Here is a 20,181-nt window from a genome sequence, read left to right as displayed (position 1 = left end):
AAAAAGAATAAGTTGCTAATGAATCAGAATGAACAAAGAGCAAAGTTATAGAAATTTTGGAGATCAGCCATTACCACTAGCATCTTGCTCTAATGAGTCAGCCTCAGCTTGATAGTGGCTAAGAGGTGGAAGAATATCCAGTCAGTTTGGCTTAGGGCCAGAGCAGACAAAAAAGTCTTCTGCCCTTCATGCAAGGTTGACTTTGGGTTTTACCCATATTATGTAAACACTATTCTTGTTTGACGACAGCAGTGTTACTTTTCCTAAGAAATCCCTATTGATTCCCTAATAATGTCCACTGAGCATTGCACGTAAATACAGATACATATTTACAATTACAAATGTATTCCTATTCCCAGTCTCTAAGCATCAAACTTGTAATAGGACCTTTAGAGAATACTCTCAGATTCACAATTATATTTTCAACAGTGTTAATTATCTATGTCCCCTTTTAACAAGTGAAAGAATATTAGCTAGAAAACTGTCTTCAGTGATTCTCCGGTGATGGATTGTTTTTCAAAGACTATTGATAGTCTCAAAAAGGGAAATATTTTGGTTATTTATTTTCTGAGGAATTATTGAATAAACTCCTTCCCTTGGTTTCATAATAAAATGAGAGAAGTCTCTGGGTCTTATATATGAGTTTTGTTGAAGCTGTGGATGAAAAAGGAGCCACATACTAAATCTAACAAGCTCAGAGGAGGCCGGCATGGCAGGCCTCTACAAACTCAGAGGCCAAAATTAACCATATTGGATGGTCCGAACATAAAAATTCCTAAAAGTGAGTCACAGAGGGTAGTTACATTCTAGGCCTGTAGCTTCTTTGACAAAAGTCATTCTTTACCTTAAGTCAGCCTACTTTCGTTTTGCATCAAAGATAACATACCTTTGGAATGTCAGAGTAATCTCCCTTTTCTGGACCCCTCAGAGTACACCCAATGTATCAGAGCACAAGACCACAGAACCCCTCATTGTTATCTTATTTCCCAAATACCATCTCTATGTGCTATAAATGTTAATTATTAACTATCCTATACCCACCGACATAAAAGAAATATGTGTCTCTCATTTTACTTCTTGTCCAGTCCCAGAGATTTCCCCACTTTGCTTTCTTCTGCCCTCTTAATATACTACCAATGGATTTCATGTAACCCTCCTGTCTCCTCCTCTGATTCTAATGTATAAAATAAGATGCAAAACTGCCATTCTCTGAAGCATTTTCTCAGTCTGTTGAGATTTTTGCTTCCTAGCAATTTTGTCAGTTTCGCTCAAATAAACTCATTAAAATTCTCCATAGATTTGGATGCTTCTTACATCAACAAAGCCACCGATTTATATTTATAATACATAAAAAATAAATATTGGAGTATAAATATTGTACAGTATAAATATTGGAGAACTAGTCTAGAGTAAGCTTTGAGTAAAGGGGAAGAACCTCCAGTTTCTTTTGGAAAGCCATTCCATCCAGTATTAATTGTGTAGATAATTGTAATGGGTATAAAGCATTATCAAGCGACTTCCACATCTCTTTTCTTCCCTTTTAAATCCCTTCTTCCCTTTCCCAATCTCTGCTCTACCTCTATCACTTGTCCTGACCTAAATATTCTTTCTAACTCCTCCTTTTGTCTTTGTCTTTTAACAGTTTGGTAATGTGTCTCAGTGTGAACTCTTTAAATTCATCCTACTTGGAATTTGTTGAGTTTCTTAGATGTTTATATTAATGTCTTTTATCAGTTGTCAATAATTTTCAGCCATTTTTTTCCTTATTTTTTTCCTTATTCTCTACCCCTTTCTCTCTTTCTTCTGAAACTCCCACATGTGTGTGTTGGTCTGCTTGATGGTGTTCCGCAGTTCCCTTAGGTTCTATTCATATTTCTTTAGTCCTTTTTCTTCTGTTCCTCATACTTAACAATTTCCATTGTCCTATTTTCAAGTTCACTTCTGGTTGTTCATATCTACCATTTGAATCCTTCTGTGGATTTTTTAAAATTTTCGTTGATGTGGTTCTCAGTGCCAAAAAATTTTTAAAATTTTTTTAAGTTTCTATCTTTTTATTAATTTTTCCATTTTGAATATACATCATTTTCTTGACCTTCTCCACATCTTCCTTTGGTTCTTTGAGCATCTTTAAAATAATTGTTTTAAGATCTTTGTCTAGTAGTTCTGACATCAGGTCTTTTTCAGGGATGGTTTCATTTGATTTATTTTTTCCTTTGACTGGGTCATACTTTCCTGTTTCTTTGTATGATTTGAGACTTTTTTGTTGAAACTGTACATGTGAATTTAATAATGTAGTAACTCTAGAAATTAAATTCTCTTCTTTTCCCAGGGATTGCTGTTTTCTTGTTTGGGTTTATTATTATTATTATTTATTATTATTATTATTATTATTATTATTATTGACTGTTTCTTTGCTAAGGATCATCCTGAGGTGTAAATTTAGGTCTTTTTAGGTTATTTATGAGCCTGTACTTTCCTATGGGCATGCATGGAGATTTTCTAATTTTTCCCGTATACATGATTGCTTTCAAATGTACTGGTATTTAATGTTTGGCTCCCAAAAGGGGAAAAATATAAATATGAAGAAAAGGGGAAGAGGGCCATCCTTTAAATTCCCTGGAAGTCATGTCAGCTAGAGGGGCGAGACTTTCAATAATGATGGGAGGTGCAACAACAATGGCCGTCTCCTCTTTGCATCTCTCTGTTCAGAATCAGAAATCAGTATATAAGTCCTTAATATTTGGATGATAGGATCTATTTTGCCTATCCTGGCTCCTGCAACGTGTGTGCAAGCTGCTCCAGGAACATGTGCACAGTTGCCTGACATGGAGTTATGGAGTAGGGGATAGATGGCTACTCTTGTGGTAAGAGCTAAAATTAACCAAAATTTACCACAATTTACTGTCCACGTCTCTACCAGAAGTTGAAAGCCTTCAATAGACATTAGAGTTTCAAAATAGATCTATTAGATTCTTCCAGTGCAATTTTTGTTTAGGTAAGGAGAAAGATTCCTAGTGCTCCTACTCTACCATCTTCCCAGAATCCTCTCCTGCTATTTAAAAATATATTCAAAGAATTTCTGTCATCATAGGGCTACTTAGTTTCCATTTACCTTCAGTGTAATTATTGATTAGATTGTCCTGTGTCTAACATTTTACTATGTTTTATGTTTATCACATCTGCTTTTTCTATACCTCTCTGCTTTTTTTCGTGGTTGCTTTCAAGATTACAATATATATTATTAGCTTTTTTTTAAAGTTTGCTTACAGTTAATATTTTACCATTTCACACAAAGCTGAACAAGTGCAACTTTATGATCTGTTTATGTACTGCCTGGTCTTAGTTGTCATATGTATTACAACTGCATATTTTGTAGCCCAAATATGAATCATATTTTTTGCTTTAAACATTCATGTGGATTTAAAAGAAATTAATAGAAAAAATACTGTTTTCTATTTGTCTACAGAACTATCTGCAGTGTTTTTCAGTTCTTCCTAAAGTTCCAGGTTTCCACCTGGACTCATTTCCTGTTTTTCTTAAGACGTTTCTTTTAAATAATAATTTTTAAATTAAAGTTAGCATACAATATTATACTAGTTTCAGGTTGGTGTTGATAAACTCTTAGCTTTTTCTTGTCTGGGAAGCTCTTTATCTTTCCTTCAACTCTAAATGTTAGCTTTGCTGGATAGAGTAATCTTGATCGTAGGTCCTTGCTTTTCATTACTTCTAATTTGCATGCCAGTCCCTTCAGGCCTTTAAAGTTTCTGTTGAGGAATCAGCTGACAGTCTTATGCAAGTACCCTTGTAAGTAACTGTTTTTCTCTTACTGCTTTTGAAATTCTTTCTTTGTCTTTAATCTTTGGCATTTTAATTATGATGTGTCTTGCTGTGGGCCTATTTGGGTTCATCTTGTTTGAAATTCTCTGTTTCTTGCATTTGTATGTCTATTTCCTTTGTCAGGTTAAGAAAGTTTTCCATCATTATTTCTTGAAAAAGTTTTTCTATTCTTTACTGTCTTCTCCTCTGGTATTCTTGTGATACAAATGTTGGTACACTTGATGTCCAAAGGTTCCTTAAATTATCCTCATTTGGGGGGAATCTTTTTTTCTTATTGCTTTTCTGATTGGGTATTTTCTGCTACCTTATCTTCTAAATTGCTAATTTGATCCTCTGCTTCATCTAATCTACTGTTGATTCCTCCTTAAGTAGTCTTCATTTTTCGAGCTTTGCTCTGTTCTTTCATTTGGGACATGTTTCTTTGTCTCTTCATTTTGGCTGCCTCCATATGTTTGTTTCTATGCATTAGGTAGAGCTGCTACGTCTCCAAGTCTTTGTAGAGTGGCCTTATGTGGTAAGTGTCCTGTGGGGCCCAATGGTACACTCTTTCTGGTCACCTGTATTGGGTGCTTCTAGTGCATCTCTTGTATATGTTATGTGTGCCCTCCAGTTGAGCTTTGGTTGCTATTTGCGTCAATGGGAGGGATTGACCTTCAGGCTGTGAGAACTGGTCAGTGACTAGAGTGGAGGAGCTGTTGTACAGAGGCTGACCCCATGGAACAGGATTTACTTTAGCAGGGTTCTGGTGCCTGCTCAGTTTGTCCTTTGGGTGCGTCATCCTCGAACCTGGTCCCTGGTGGTGTTCTGGCTCAGACCAAAGCTGGCCACAGGGTGTGCAGACCAGGCCTCCTGAGAAGGGACCCCAGTGCCAAGTTTAGCCACAGCATGGCCCTGCCCTGAGGCCACCTGGATGTGCCTCCAGAGGTCAAGCCATGAACTGAGGCTGGCTGCCACTAGTGCTCAGTAAGAGATACAGGGCACACTGAGGCCAGATGCTGCTTGTCTAGATTTTGTAAACCTTTGAGAGATATTAGAGAAGTCCCCAACATGAGCCAAGACAGGCCATTTGTATGAAAAAAACCACTAGAAGTAGCTTGAGTAGTCCTGTAAGTTGGAGGGGCAAGGTCTCAGGCAGTCACCAGAACAGAGTGACCAGTGATAGCCAGGTTGATGGAGAGTCAGATATGGCGACTGCCTACATCTGCACGTTGGGAGGGGAGAGGGCTCAACAAAGGAACAGCGGCCTCTGCCAGCACTTCTGTCTGGGAGAAAGTTTCTCCTCCAGCCTTTACTCTGAAGCCAGACAACTCGGTTCTTCCCCTTATGTCCTCCAGTACCTTTTGAGATGCCGCTCCAGTGCTGGAACTCAAAGCAAGTTAGTCTATCAAAGAGTAAGTCTGCATGTGGGCCCCTTATGAAGAATGCCTATGGCCCTTCTTCTCACTCAGCCATAATCTCTGTTGGTTTCCACATCTAGATTTTGTAGGGCCTTCTTTTCTCAGAACTAGAACCTAGACTGGGGAGCCGAGTATGGGTCTGGGACCTCCCTCTCCTCTGGGTGTAACTCCACATCCAGGATATCCCTCTTGATTTTTAACTGCCACACATGGGTGTGGGACTTTCATGTCTCCACCCCTCCTACCAGTATCAAGGTGGCTTCTTCTGTATGTCTTTAGTTGTAGGACTTCTGTTCAACTAGCCTTCAGGCAATTTATAGTAATGGCTGTTCGATAGTTTGTTGTTATTTTGATGTGGTCATGAGAGGAGGCAAGCACAGCATCTAACTAACCACCATCTTGATTGGAATACCTGAAGAAGTTTCTTTATCATAGTGATATTAATGGTAAATTCCCTTAGTTTTTATTAAATAAAATATAATAAAATGTAAGTACACCTTTACCATGCTTCTATTCTTGAAATATATTTCACCATATATAAAATTCTCAGCCTAGTTTATTTTCTTTTCTCACTTTAAAAATTATGTTCTACTGGCTATGGGGCTCTATTTTTTCTGATAAGTCAGTTATCATTTGTGTTTTTCATTTGTTTTAGTGATCATTTGTATCTTAGTTCCCTTATTGGTGCCTTTGTCATAGAATATACTACCAAAGTTTATTGCATTTTTCAGACCAGCATATTTGAATATTTTAGTTACATAATTTTTGTAAATTTTCTAAACAGTTAATTAAGATGTCTAATATTGCAATAAATCTTACCTGAGTGTTTTTATATTATTTTCAATAATAATACAACAGAAATCATGATAACAATCTCAGGAGAAATAATGGGAGCCATCAATATCTTCAAGGTGAAGAAAAAAAATCTATTTAGATGATATTACTTATGTGTGTGATTGAAATGAAACAAGTTTCTATTAAATGTGTTTTTATTATTATAAAGTTTACTTGGGTATAATTAAGTATACCGAATGTTTTTTCTTTTTTGCTTATTTTGATATATATTATTATGCATTATGGAACAAATAGAATTATTTAAGAGAGTAGAGATGGATACCCAGAAGAGGGATTGCTGAGTCATATGGTAATTCTAGTTTTAATTTTTTGAGGAACATCCATATTGTTTTCCATAGTGGTCGTACCAATTTACAATTCCACCAGCTGTGTCTGAGGGTTCTTTTCCCCTCAAAACCTCTCTAACACTTCTTATTACTTGTCCTGTTGATGATAGCCATTCTAATAAGTGTGAAATGGTATCTCAGCATGGTTTTGATTTGCATTTCCCTAATAGCTAGTGAAGTTGAGCAACTTTTCATATGTCTGCTGGCCATTTGTATGTCTTCCTGGGAGAAGTGTCTGTTCATGTACTCTGCCCATTTTTTAATTGGATTGTTTTGTTGTTGTTGTTGTTGTTGAATTGTATGAGTTCTTTGTATGTTTTGGGTATTAGCCCTTTATTGGAGGTATCGTTTATGAATATCTTTTCCTATTCGGATGATTGTCTCTTTGTCTTGTTGAGGTTTCTTTTGCTGTGCAGAATTTTTTTAGTTTGATATAGTCTCATTCATTTATTTTTGCTTTTACTTCCCTTGCTTTTATTCCTAAAGCTATCGATATTCATTGCAGAATTATTTACTTTGGTCAAGACAAGGAAACAACTGAAGTGCCTTTAGATACATGATTATAGGAAAAAGATGATGTGGTACATATATATATAATGGAATACTACTCAGCCATAAGAAAAGATGGAATAGTGCCATTTGCAAAAACATGAATGGATCTTGAGATTGTCATACGAAATGAAATAAGTCAGACAGAAATGATTGAGAACCATGTGATTTCACTCATATGTGGGATATAAAACTGAAAGCGACAAACAAACAAGACAAACAGAGACTCATTGACACAGACAACAGTTTAGTGATTACCAGAGGGAAGGTGGAAGCAAGGAGGCAGATAAGGGTAAAGGGGGTCAAATATATGGTGACAGAATGAAATTTAACTTTTGCTGGTGAACACAGTGCAATATACATGACATATTATTGAATTATACACTTGAAACCTATGTAATTTTATTAACTAATGTCATCCCAATAAATTTAATTTAAAAAGACTCAAGAGATCACAACATATCACTGAAATTTGTGGATTTCAAAAATTGTGCTGAATAATGACTAGAGATAAAATATAAATGCAAAATATTCTTCTGTTTAAAAAGCACCTTTTTTCTTTAAGTTTTTTTTTTTTCTTATGGTGGCATTGGTTAATAAAATTCAGTAAATTTCAAGTGTACAATTCAACAGTAAGTCATATTTGTATTGCATTGTATGTTCACTGCCCATAGATTTCTTTTTGTCATCACATATTTGACCCCTTTTACCTCATCTATCTCCTCCCTTCCCCCACCTTCTGGTAACCACTAGTTTATTGTCTGTGTCCATGAGTTTCTGTTTGTTTGTCATGTTTGTTTGTTACTTTTAGATTTATATCTCACATATAAGTGATATTGTACAGTTTTCAACTTTGTAAAAAAGCACTTTCTTTTATATTATCTCCTTTAACCCTCACAACATCTCTTGAAGAATACTGTTATTTTCCCCATTTAGCACGAGATAAATCAGGTTCAGACATTCCCTAAATCATACAATTTATTGTATCTAAGTATTTAGACTCTAAATATAGTTATCTTTTTATCATTTTATAAACTTTAAAAAAATTTATAGGATAAAAATCAATTTTAAACTGCTATAATTTTTTGATTGGCTGACTTTTTTAGATCCTTTAGTACTTACCTGATGGTGTCAGTTTCAGTTCAATGGGGGTTCCTGAACACTACCTGCTTTCAACAGTATACATTGTAAATTAATCTAATTCCCATAAGACATCTTAAAATCTTTCCTGCTTTAATTTGTGTTTGAATAATAAGAAGGTTGATTTTCACTGCAAGTTTTTTTCACTATGAGGTACTCTGTACTTTTTCAGATATCTATTTTGTTAAATCAAGGTAAGGTAGGGATTGCTATATTCATAATTTTATGTATCTATATTTATGATTAATCTTTTTACCAATTATGTGTATATTACATACAGATATATGTATACATATACATATAATATGTATTTATATATAGTTACATATATCCTAACAAGAACTCATTTAGATATTAAAAGCTTTCAATAATATGGGACCCTTGTAAAGTCTTCTGATATTGTAAAGTTATAGAAATGCATTCTAAGAGACATTCTCATGTTTTGATGCAAAAAACAGAAACCACTATCCAAATGTCAAGGAGGAATTAAGCGCTTTAAAAAAAAATCACTGGAAAGGCTGGAGGAACAAAAGTTAGGGTTTGACCATTATTCTTTATTTTCAAGGACACAGCTCTATTGCTGCATCAAGAGGTCAGGAAACTGCTGCTTCCAACACTACCATTGTTACTGCAACCTCAGCCTCATTCCCACAAAGCTGATTAGACAGTAAATGGAGGGTATCTTCTGCCTCACTCATGTCATCTTGAGTCTGCTTATTCACTTGCACTGCAAGAGAAAGATGGCATTTGCTGTATTTTGCTTTTCAAATGTTACATGAGTTTGTGGCATTGGAAGAATCTAATACATATATAAAACACTAGTTATCAATGAGTCCATATAAAGAAATTTGTTAGTTTTGTAACAATTCACTGTAAGGAAAAAGAAAAAGAAAGGTAAAAAAAGGAAGGAAAAGGGAAGAGAAAGGAAAAGAACAGGAGAAAAAGAAATCAAACAACAGTATAATATTAATTCTTACTTTAAAGCACTAGTCTCTAGTAAAAGGTAAATTCTTTGGGGAGATGTAAATCATTTAGCTTATGTGAGTAATTCTTCAATGAGAATAATAAGTTTGAGATTCTTTCTTTCTATTTATTTATTTGTTTGTTTGTTTGTTTGTTTTTATGGTGACATTGGTTTAACAAAATCCAGTAAGTTTCAGGTGTATAATTTAACAGTAAGGCATATGTATATTGCATTGTGTATTCACCTCTCATAGGTAGATTTCTTTCTGTCACCACATATTTGACCCCTTTTACCCCATGTATCTCCCCTCATCCCTCCCCCCGACCCCCTGGTAACCACTAGTCTATTGTACATGTCCATGAGTCTCCGTTTGTTTGTCCTGTTCACTTGTTGCTTTTAGGTTCATATCTCACATAGAAGTATATCATGTGGTTTTCAACTTTTTCTGTCTGGCTTATTTCACTTAGCATGATTGAGATCCTTTCTTGAGAAAGAATTGACATAAATTCTTTGCATGCTTTAAATGTTTTTGCATGCTTTAAAATATCTCTCTAATTTCATTTATTACTCAAAGAGAATAGAGTGCAATAAAATATTTTTTATAAAAAGACATATAAGTAACATGTCCAACTCAATAACTTATCATATATTCATAAATGTTTCCTGTGAGCTTTCAAATATTATATATTCTGCTGCTGTTGGGTGGAGTGTTCAATAATTCCAATAATGTAAAATTGGTGGATATCGATATAGCCACTTCAGATTTTTTCCTAGTATTTGCATGATACATTTTCCCCTATCCTTTACTTTTCACTTATTTTGGTTTTTATATTTAAAGTGGGTTTCTTGTAAGCAATATATAGTTGAGTCTTGCTCTTTGGTACACTCTTACAATCTCAAATATTTTAAAGGCCTTTTAACGCTCACTGTATATTTAGTGAATTTCTTTCTTTTTAAAAAAATACAGGAAACGTAAGATTGTCACTTATTGCTGTCAACTAAGTTTCACTTAGAGGGTACTTCTTCAGAAAGGATTAATATCACATTATTATAGCAAGTGGAACATCTTGTATATGAATTTTTTAGAATAATGGTACTTTGAGAAAGTTGATCCTCCTTGACAATTTTTTTCTAAAGGATAGATTTCCTTTCAAGTAACCTTATTGAAATGAAGCAATGAGGTTTTGATTGGCTATCTTACTATTAATCATGTTTCCAAGAAAAAGTTATAACGAAGTTCACAATTCTTTATTCTTTGAAACAGATGCCCTATTGAAACCTGTATCCACCTGCCCAAAACAGAGAAGAAAGTAGTGTATGGAGGGTGGAAACTTTTCAAATATTTGCATAGTGCTGTTTAAGTAGAGAATAGAGAATATATTTGTTTTTACCATTTTGGCTGGTCTCTAAATATCTTCATATTATATCAATTTTGCTTTACCGATGATATAAAACAGTGATTATCTTAGTCTGTTTGGCTGTTATGACAAAATATACACTGGATGGCTTAAACAATGAACATTTATTGGGAAGTTCAAGATCAAGGTGCCAGTAATGCAGTACATGGTGAGAGCCCACTTCTTGGCTTATAGACAGCTGCTTCTCATTGTGCTCACATGGCCTTTCCTGGATGAGTACTGCTGTCTCTTATAAAGGCACTAATACCATCAAAAAGGCTCTATCTTTATGATGTCATTATCTAATCTTAATTACCTTCCATAAAGGCCTCGCTCCAAATATCACAACATTAGGGATTATGGCTTCATCATATGAATTTGGAAGTACCTAAAGTTCAGTCTAAAACAGTGATTCAATAAATATGGTTCCAAACAAACAGCATTAACATTACTGAATCAGAAACTATATAAGTGGAGCCTATCAATTTGTATTTTAACAAGCTTTCTAGGGAATTCTAAGCCCACTAAAGTTTGAGAACCTCTTTTTTAAATGAACTAAAAAAAGATAGAACAAAGAGGTTTTGAAACATACTTAATGTACACTCTATAAGATTCTGCCATAGTCACTCAACAAACCAGACTTTAGAAATACTGTTCTAATTTTCATTGGTGTTTCTTTGTTCTTACCTAAATTTTAATACTTTTGTTTCTTTGAACGCAATATTAGATGATTTTGTCTGCAACTTTAGAAACAGTAGTAGGTATTATATAATGATTAGGAAAAATGTGTATACACACACACATTAAAAGAAAGGAACTGTGAATTCTTTTAAATCTCCAGGTTAATAAAATGAATACACCTTCATAATAAAGAGTATTTTATGTAAATTATTAGTATTTCCATGGGATGCTTTAATCAAATATCACCGGTATTCTAGACAGCCGAGTGAACTTAGCAATATATCATCATCTACACTTAAATAACCCTTAAATAATACATGTAATTTCATAGTTTCTTTTTAAAGAAACCAACAGAGTATTGTGTCCAAAATTTGGTTTCTGCACAGGTGTTTATTTTACTTTTTTCCTAACATGTCACCAAGGTGACAAAAATGAACTACAAAATGAAAAATATCTTTAACAGAAGTGAGAATGGCATTGCATCAATGGACTGGAGATTTGAGTGGATTTTTGGACAGCATAAAGTAGTTGATACTGCACTGAAGAAAAACCAGAGAAGGGGAATCTATAGACAAGATATGCATAAGAGAAAGCTACACAGGAATTCTGAGTTTCTGAGAGGCTTAACTGTGTTCATAGTCACCCAGCCTAAAGTAAGACTTGACAGGTAACAAACTTCGCTCAGATATTCATAGTTTGATGTCAGCCTTCTGATTCAAGGAAAAGATCAATTAGGGAACCAGATTGTTATGATGACAGAAGATGTTTCTATTATCGATCTAATTTTAGCCTCATAATAATGAATGAACAAGTAATAATCAAGATGATTGACAGGAAACCACCAGTACACTGAGATTATTATATAGCAACAAAAATATAAAAAAATACATATGCATAAGAGCAGCTAGACTATGATCTATTTATTATTCTTTTTCCTAGGGCTTTGGAGCATACCTCAGGGAGAAAAAAAGAGGGCAGATGACCTGGTCTAATCGGCGAAGTGGATCTCCAGATTACATAATAATTGTACATACATTTTTTAAAATTTTATTTTATTAGTTTCAGGTATACAATACATTGGTTAGACATTTATATAGTTTATAAAACAATCCCCTTAATTGCTCTTTCTCTCCTCTACTTCTCCACCTAGCCATTACATTACAGCTAACTGCATTCTCTATGCCATGCTACCCATCCCTGTGACCATCTTTCAACTACTAATTTGTACTTCTTTAACCCTTCACTCCACTCTCACAGCCCCCCAAACTTCCTCTCCTCTGTCCGTCACAGGATTGTCCTCTATATTTGTGAGTCTGTTTTAGATTAGTTTGTTCTTTTTGTTCCTTAGATTCCACATATAAGTGAAATCATATGGTATTTATCTTTCTCTGTCTGACGTATTTCACTCAGCATAACCTCTAGGTCCACCCATGTCATTGCAAATGGTAGGATTTCATTTTTTTTAATGTCTGAGTAATATTCCGTTGTATATATGAACTATAATGTTTTTATGCAGTCGTCTGTTGATGGGCATTTAGGTTGCTTTGATATCTTGACTATTGTAAATTTTGCTGCCATGAATATAGGGGTGCATAGATCTTTATGAATTATAGTTTAGGTTTTCTTTGCATAAATACCTAGAAGTGCAATTGCCATGAATATAGGGGTGCATAGATCTTTATGAATTATAGTTTAGGTTTTCTTTGCATAAATACCTAGAAGTGCAATAGTGGCTGTACCAATTTGCAATCCCACCAACAATGTATGAGGGTTCCCTTTTCTCCACATCTTCGCCAACACTTGTTTTTTGATTTATTGATGATAGCCATTCTGACAGGTGTGAGGTGATATCTCGCAGTTTTAATTTGCATTTCTCTATGATTAATGACCTCCAGCATGTTTTCATATGTCTATTGGCCATCTCTATTTCATCTTTGGAGAAGTATCTGTTAAGATCTTCTGCCAATTTTTTTAATTGGATTGTTTGTTTTTTTGTTGTTGAGATGTATGAGTTCCTTATATATTTTGGATATTAACCTCTTATTAGATGTATCGTTAGTGCATATCTTCTCCCAATCAGCCGGTTGCCTTTTTGTTTTTTTGATGGTTTCCTTTGCTATACAAAAACTTTTTAGTTTGTTGTTAATATTTTTAAATGCTTATCTATTTTTTAAAAAAAAATCTTTAAAAAACAGTGTTTAAACCCAGCATCTAATAATTAGCTAATTTTTAAAATTAAATTTATTGGGGTGACATTGGTTAATAAAATTATATAGGTTTCAAGTGTACAAATCAGTAATACATCATATGTATATTGGATTGTGTGCTCACTAGCAAAAGTTAAATTTCCTTTGTCACCGTATATTTGACCCCCTTTTACCATTACCTACCTCCCTACTACTCCCTTTCCCTTGATAACCACTAAACTGTTGTTCATGTCCATGAGTTTCTGTTTGTCTTGTTTGTTTGTTGCTTTCAGTTTTATATCCCACATATGAGTGAAATCACGTGGTTCTCAACCTTTCTGTCTGACTTATTTCACTTAGTATGATTATCTCGAGGTCCATCTATGTTGTCGCAAGTAGCAGTATTTCATCTTTTCTTATGGTTCCGTAATATTCCATTGAGTATACATACCACTTCTTTACACAAGCATCTATTGAAGGGCGCTTCGTATGTTTCTATGTCTTAGCCACCATGAATAATGCTGTGATAATCATCGGGGTGCATATATCTTTTTTTTTCTATTTTCTTTTTTAATTAAAAATTATTGAGGTGGCATTGATTGACAAAATAAATTTCAAGTGTACAGTTCAATAGTATGTCATATATATTGCATTGTGTGTTTACTACCTAAAGTTAGATTTCTTTCTGTCACCAAAAATTTGACCCCTTTTATCCCTATCTACCTTCCTACTCCATTCCTTCCCTCTGGTAACCACTAATCCACAATTCATGTCCATGAGTCTGTTTGTCTTGTTCACTTGTTGCTTTCTGTTTTATATTCTACATTTGAGTTAAAATATATGGTTCTCAACTTTTTCTATTGGACTTTTTTCACTTAGTATGATAATCTTAAGATCCATGTTGTGGCAAATGGCAGTATTTCATCTTTTCTTTTGTATTGTATATATGTACCACTTCTTCTTTATCCATTATTGTAGTCATCTTTTGTAGGACATTTCAGTTGCTTCTATTTCCTGGCCACTGTGAATAATGCTGCTATGAACATCGGGGTGCATATATTTTGTGGATAAATGTTTTCAGGTTTGGGGGTAAATACCCAAAAGAGGACTTGCTGGATCATATGGCAATTCAGTTCTTAGTTTTTTAGGAACCTCCATACTGTTTTTCCATAGTGTTTGTACCAATTTATATCTCTACCAGCAGTATATGAGGGTTCCTTTTCCCCTAGAACCTCTCCAACATTTCTTATTATTTGTCCCATTGATGATAGACATGCTAATAAGTGTGAGATGGTATCTCTTTGTGGTTTTGATTTCCATTTCCCTAATAGCTAGTGAACATGAGCATCTTTTCATATGTCTGTTGGCCATTTGTATGCCTTTTGGGGAGAAGCGTCTGTTCACTTCTCTGCCCATTTTTTAATTGGATTGCTTGTTTTTTATTACTGAGTTGTATGAGTTCTTTGTGTTTTGGATATTTGCCCCTTATTGGAGGCATCGTTTGCAAATACCTTCTCCCATTTGAATGGTTGCCTCTGTGCAAAAGCTTTTTAGTTTGATATAGACCCATTCATTCATTTTTGTTTTTACTTACCTTGCCTTTGAGGTCGAATTCATAAAATCATCTCAAAACTAAGGTCCACGAGTTTAGTACATATGTTTTGCTCTATGCAATTTATTGTTTCAAGTATTCTGTTTTGGTCTTTGATCGATTTGAGTTAATTTTGGTGTATGGTGACAGATAACAGTATAGTTTCATTCTTTTTCATGTGGCTTTCCAATTTTCCAAGTACCATTTATTGAAAAGGCTGTTCTTTCTCCATTGTATGTTTTTGGCTCCTTTGTAGAAAATTAATTTCCCGTATATGCGGGGCTTTATTTCTGCACTCTTAATTCTGTTCCATTAGTCTGTTTGTCTGTTTTTCTGCCAATACCATACCATTTTGATTACTGTGGATTTTTGTATATTGATTTTGTATCCTGAAACTCTATTGTATTTGTTTATTGTTTCTAATAGTTTTTTGGTGGAATCTTTCGGGTTTTCTATATAGAGAATCATGTCATCTGCAAAGAGTGCCTTCGTGTTTCTGTCTGTTATTGTAGTTTGGTGGTATTCTATGATTTTTCCCTCTTTTCCTTTTTTTTTATTTTTAACAAATCTAATTAGCTTCTCCCTCATATTTTGTTGTACTGTGTCCCAGAGGTTCATCCTTGCAATGAGAAAAAGCAAGAATAATTCACTTTAAATGTATAATACTTGTGATTGTCATTGAGGGAAACTTAAGAATGTGAGCTGGCATGCAGCAGCCATCCCAGGCCCGTAATCTTCTGGATCTCATTATAATATTGCAAAAGAGTTATGTACTCTTACTGCATTCTATATATTTGCACTGTCAGATTCAATTAAATTTTGCAAATATTTCGCAAACACTTATTTAGGACCTCAAGTGTGTAAGCCATTGTGTTAAGCACTGCAAATGATGGAAAGGAACTAGGAAATTGATTTTATAATATAATGCCTGTTGCCTCAAAATAAGTATTATAGGCTAAATGTGGCCTAAGAAAAATAAATAAACTGCTAAATGTTTCAAATGAGTATTACCATCCTCATCAAATAATCCGGAAATGCATCATAGAAGCTGTAACATTTGAGATTGACTTTGAAGAAAGAACACCATTACAATTGTAGATAAAATGAAGGCAGTTGTAGGGGGCAGAGATTCTCTGTGGAAAGACCTTTATTAGCAAAAGCATGTGCCTGAGTAAAGGGCATCCAGAAAGATTTCTGCAACTCATTTTGGGTATAACCCAGATTCTATTAATGAAAATACCAGAGGACAAGACTTTAGAGTTAAACTAAGTTTTATTTGAAAGGACCTCAGATAATCAGATAATGTCAGGGTGAAGAAGACAGAGATAGAGATGGAGATGGAGATAGGGAGATATATAGTGAGACATGGATATATATCATGTAGTATGGACATGCACATGAACAAATAAAGAAACTATAGAAATGATTCCTGAAAGTTTAGTCTTTGAACAAACAAATGCATGGGTATGTATACAGATTATATATATATATCATATGTTCAGTAGCAATGACAATCCATTAAAAGTTGTTAAAAAGGGCTATGGCTTAATCTGAGTTCTGTTTATAAAGAATAACCTGGCAGCTATGTTTAGGAAGTAAAAGTATCAACAGGATATAGAATATAAGTAACTAGTTTAACAAAGGTTGGTAGTTCTTAGGTAAGCACTTTAGTGTATCAATGAGAAAGTGTATGGATTTTAGTGTTGAGAAAAGAAGGGTAGGAGGGTACCTGAAGATGGGTCACTCATTATACTTTGAGTATGGGGTGAGATAAAAACTAATATTTAGGACTTTGGGGGCACAAAACACTCAAAATCTTGTTTATTTTCATGTCTTTCCCAGCCACCCAGTGTGCATTATGACATCATATTATCTTAACAGTATTTGAACTTTAGCAGTATGCGTTTGAAGCCCTTGTGTCAACACATTTGAAATACATATATATATTTACTTATTTCTTTTCTTACTAGCTTCCTTTTTTAATTCTAGAAAGATTGAACATTTCCTTCCTAGTCTGACACTTTTCCTATGTTCATCCCAATTAAATTCTGCAATCTCATCTCTTAGTTTTCTGAATTACTGAAGCTTTTTAGAGTACCCTACAACATACAAACACAGCTGCAAAGTGCCTTCAAGGTATCATAGACAGAAGCAACTTCACTCTTATCATTACTCATGAAAATGTACTGAGCTAAGAGCATCTTCTTACGGTTTGGCCTGACCTTTACTGTCTTAACTCTCTTCTCATTTTTTAAATCATTAATTTACTATTTCTGTTTATTTCTCTCTGTGATATGAGTTGAACCCCTACAAGAAATGAAATTTACCATGTCTCAAATAAAGTGAAATGAAAGACCTTTTGATGGCTAGCAGAATTTCTGGAATTTGCCTTCTTTCACTCAAATACAAACCTGCCTGCTCTAGAGAGTTAAATGTGATGAGTCTTCAGGCTGCACAGTTGCACATCAAAGACAACATGACCAAGTCCTGGTTAGAGGAACTACATTATTGCAGTGCTTAATGATTTTATAAAGCTACATTGAAGAATGTAGGGATATGTAAAATGTTTTCATTTCTTTTCAGCTTTAATTATTCTGGTATGACATGAATATTTGTTTAACTTTTTTATTATTTGAACAACTTACCCAAATATTTTAAGGAGTAAGTTAGTACCTACACCTTAAGTCATTGAAATACTAATGTAATTATAATTGTAAACTTTTTGAACACTAACCAAAACAGTTACATTTATCTACATAATTTTGTGACTGTTTTAATAAAAAGGAAACATACATTAGTATGCAATCTAAACATTTCTCTTAAACAGTTTTGCCAGTGAATCTATGACTTTCTTATTTCTCAGGCTGTAGATAATTGGATTTAACAAAGGAATGATGATAGTGTAAAATAGAGAGTCCATTATATCTTGGTCATCTGCTTGTGCAGACCCGGGGCGCACATACATGAAGAGAAGGGAACCATAGTATAAAGACACAGATAAGAGATGGGCTCCACATGTGGAGAAGGCTTTCTTTATGCCTTGTAGTGACTTCTTTTTTAAGATTGTAAAGAGAACAAGTGTATAAGAGACAAGAACAGTCAGAATGGTGAACACCTGTATTGACCCAGAGAAAATAAAAACCATCAGGACATTAACTGAAGGGTCAGTACAGGAAATCTTAAACAATGGAATGATATCACAGTAAAAGTGATATATTATATTAGAATTACAGAAGGTTAATCTGAATAATACACCTATATGAATAAAAGCATGAAGAACACCACCTACAAATGATGAGACTAACAGCCGGATGCATAGTCTATTGGTCATAATCACTGGATAAAGTAATGGTTTGCATATGGCTACATAGCGATCATATGCCATTGTTGCCAGGAGAAAACATTCTGTTGTGCCACCAAATGCAAAGGAAAAAAATTGTATTATGCATTCAGAGAGAGATATTATTTTGCTCTTCGCTAAGAAATTGACCAACATCTTGGGGGTGACTGTAGATGATATCCAAGCATCCACAAAGGCCAGACTTCCAAGGAATAAGTACATGGGAATGTGAAGTTGAGGGTCATTCCATATGAGAGCAATTAGACCAAGGTTTCCCACAATGGTGATGAGGTATATCACTGAGAATGTCAGGAATAGGGGGATTTGCCACTTTCGTTGATATATAAGTCCTGTGAGAATAAACTCTGTCAGCAATGTAGCATTTTCCTTTTCCATGTCCTCATTCTGTGTTGCCTGAAATGAAATGAAATAAATGAAAAAAAATATATATCGCTAAGGATTTATAATATGAAAATGTGTGTTTGGGGGGGGTGGTGAGAGTTAAAATAAAAGCACTTGAGAATCCCCCCTTAATTTTATTACCTCCTTAATAGATGGAATTTATTTTTGAGTAATTGAACAAATGGAAGAAAAAGAAAGATTTCAGTTCAAAAAATGTGTAGCAATGAGCAGATTTAGAAAAAAGACATTCTAAGTATATATATATTTATGGGGATACTATTGAGTGTGATAGGGAAATTTTGTGTATGAAACATGGATGTAAGGTCGAGGGAGGAAAAGTTTGAAGGGTAATAAAATGAATTGGATGCCATGAGAAGAGCGGAACTGAAAAATATTATAAAAAATAAATATGTGGTAGTGTAAAAAATAAGCTTCTGGGAGGGGAAATTGGAGTCAGGAATACTAGTCAGAAAGCTGATACTCTTGTCCAGTAGTTCTCAAGCCAGATACAGGTCAGAATTGTCTGAGGAATTTTTGTGCAAAGTATAAAATGTGAGGTATTACTGTAAAAATCCATTTAGTGGTTCAAGAATAAAGTTTAATATGTGCATTTTTAAAATACTCTCCAAGTGGCTTTACTTGGAGAGTATTTTAAAAATGTTAAGATGGCAGAGTAGGTAAACACTGTGCTTGCCTCTTCTCACAACCACATCAAAATTACAACTAAACTACTGAACAACTATTATTGAGTAGTACCTGAAATCTAGCTGAACAGAGTCCTACAGCTGGAGACATATAGACGAGCCCCACCTTGATAATGGCAGGAGGGGTAAAGATGCACAATGGGCTGTTTCCACAGCCACGTGTGGTGGTAATCAGGAGGGATATCTCACCTGTGGAGGTCCCCTTGAGGGAATGAGGGATCCCAATCATATATGAGGCTCCCCAGACCAGGATTCCTGTGCTAGGAAGAGAAGTCTCCCTATCTTCTGTGACAACCAGTAGAGATTATGGCTGATTGAGAAGGAGGGCTGCTGGAGTCCCAGGCTCAACTACAACCGGAGTTGGCAGAAGCCATTGTTCCTTTATTGAGCCCTCAACCACCCAGCTGCACATACAGGTGGGCACCATACTGAGTCTCCATCAACTTGGCTAATACCATTCACCTTACCTTGGTGATTCTCTGAGAACCCACCCCACCCCACTTGCAGGCACACTAAGGCCACTTTCAGTAGCTTATCTATACGAACCTTCTTGGCTCATGCCACAGACTTTCCTAAAATCTCTCAAAGGTTCTCAAAACCTAAACAAGCTATATCTGGCCTTGGTGTGACCTATACCTCTTGATAAGCAACCCCAAGCCTGGGTACTAGTGGCAGCCAGCCTCAGTTCCCAGCTTAGTCTCTCTTGGGCACCTCTAAGTCCAGAATAAGCGGCAACTATCTGCAGATACTTTGTAGCTCATACCAAGTGGCTCTGGAAAGGACACAGAAAGCAGTTGTCTTTGACTTGCACA

General features: G+C 34.9%; 1 protein-coding gene across 1 annotated transcript; it reads right to left on the bottom strand.

The window, feature by feature from the left end:
- Positions 1–17,729: 17,729 nt before the first annotated feature.
- On the bottom strand, positions 17,730–18,704 carry LOC120598091 (olfactory receptor 5H2-like). Its single transcript, XM_039856845.1, has one exon. The coding sequence runs from the start codon at positions 18,657–18,659 to the stop codon at positions 17,730–17,732; it is 930 nt and encodes a 309-aa protein (XP_039712779.1). The 5' UTR covers positions 18,660–18,704.
- Between the last annotated feature and the right edge of the window lie 1,477 nt (positions 18,705–20,181).

This window comes from Pteropus medius, unplaced genomic scaffold (assembly GCF_902729225.1).
Source record: "Pteropus medius unplaced genomic scaffold, Ma_sr-lr_union100, whole genome shotgun sequence".
NCBI classification, from domain to species: Eukaryota; Metazoa; Chordata; class Mammalia; order Chiroptera; family Pteropodidae; genus Pteropus; species Pteropus medius.
Note: the sequence above shows the minus strand (reverse complement) of the source record. Positions and strands in the feature narration are given on the sequence as shown.

Bases quoted from the DNA above. Each gene is read 5' to 3' on its own strand.
- LOC120598091 (XM_039856845.1), bottom strand. From the start codon at position 18,659: ATGGAAAAGGAAAATGCTACATTGCTGACAGAGTTTATTCTCACAGGA.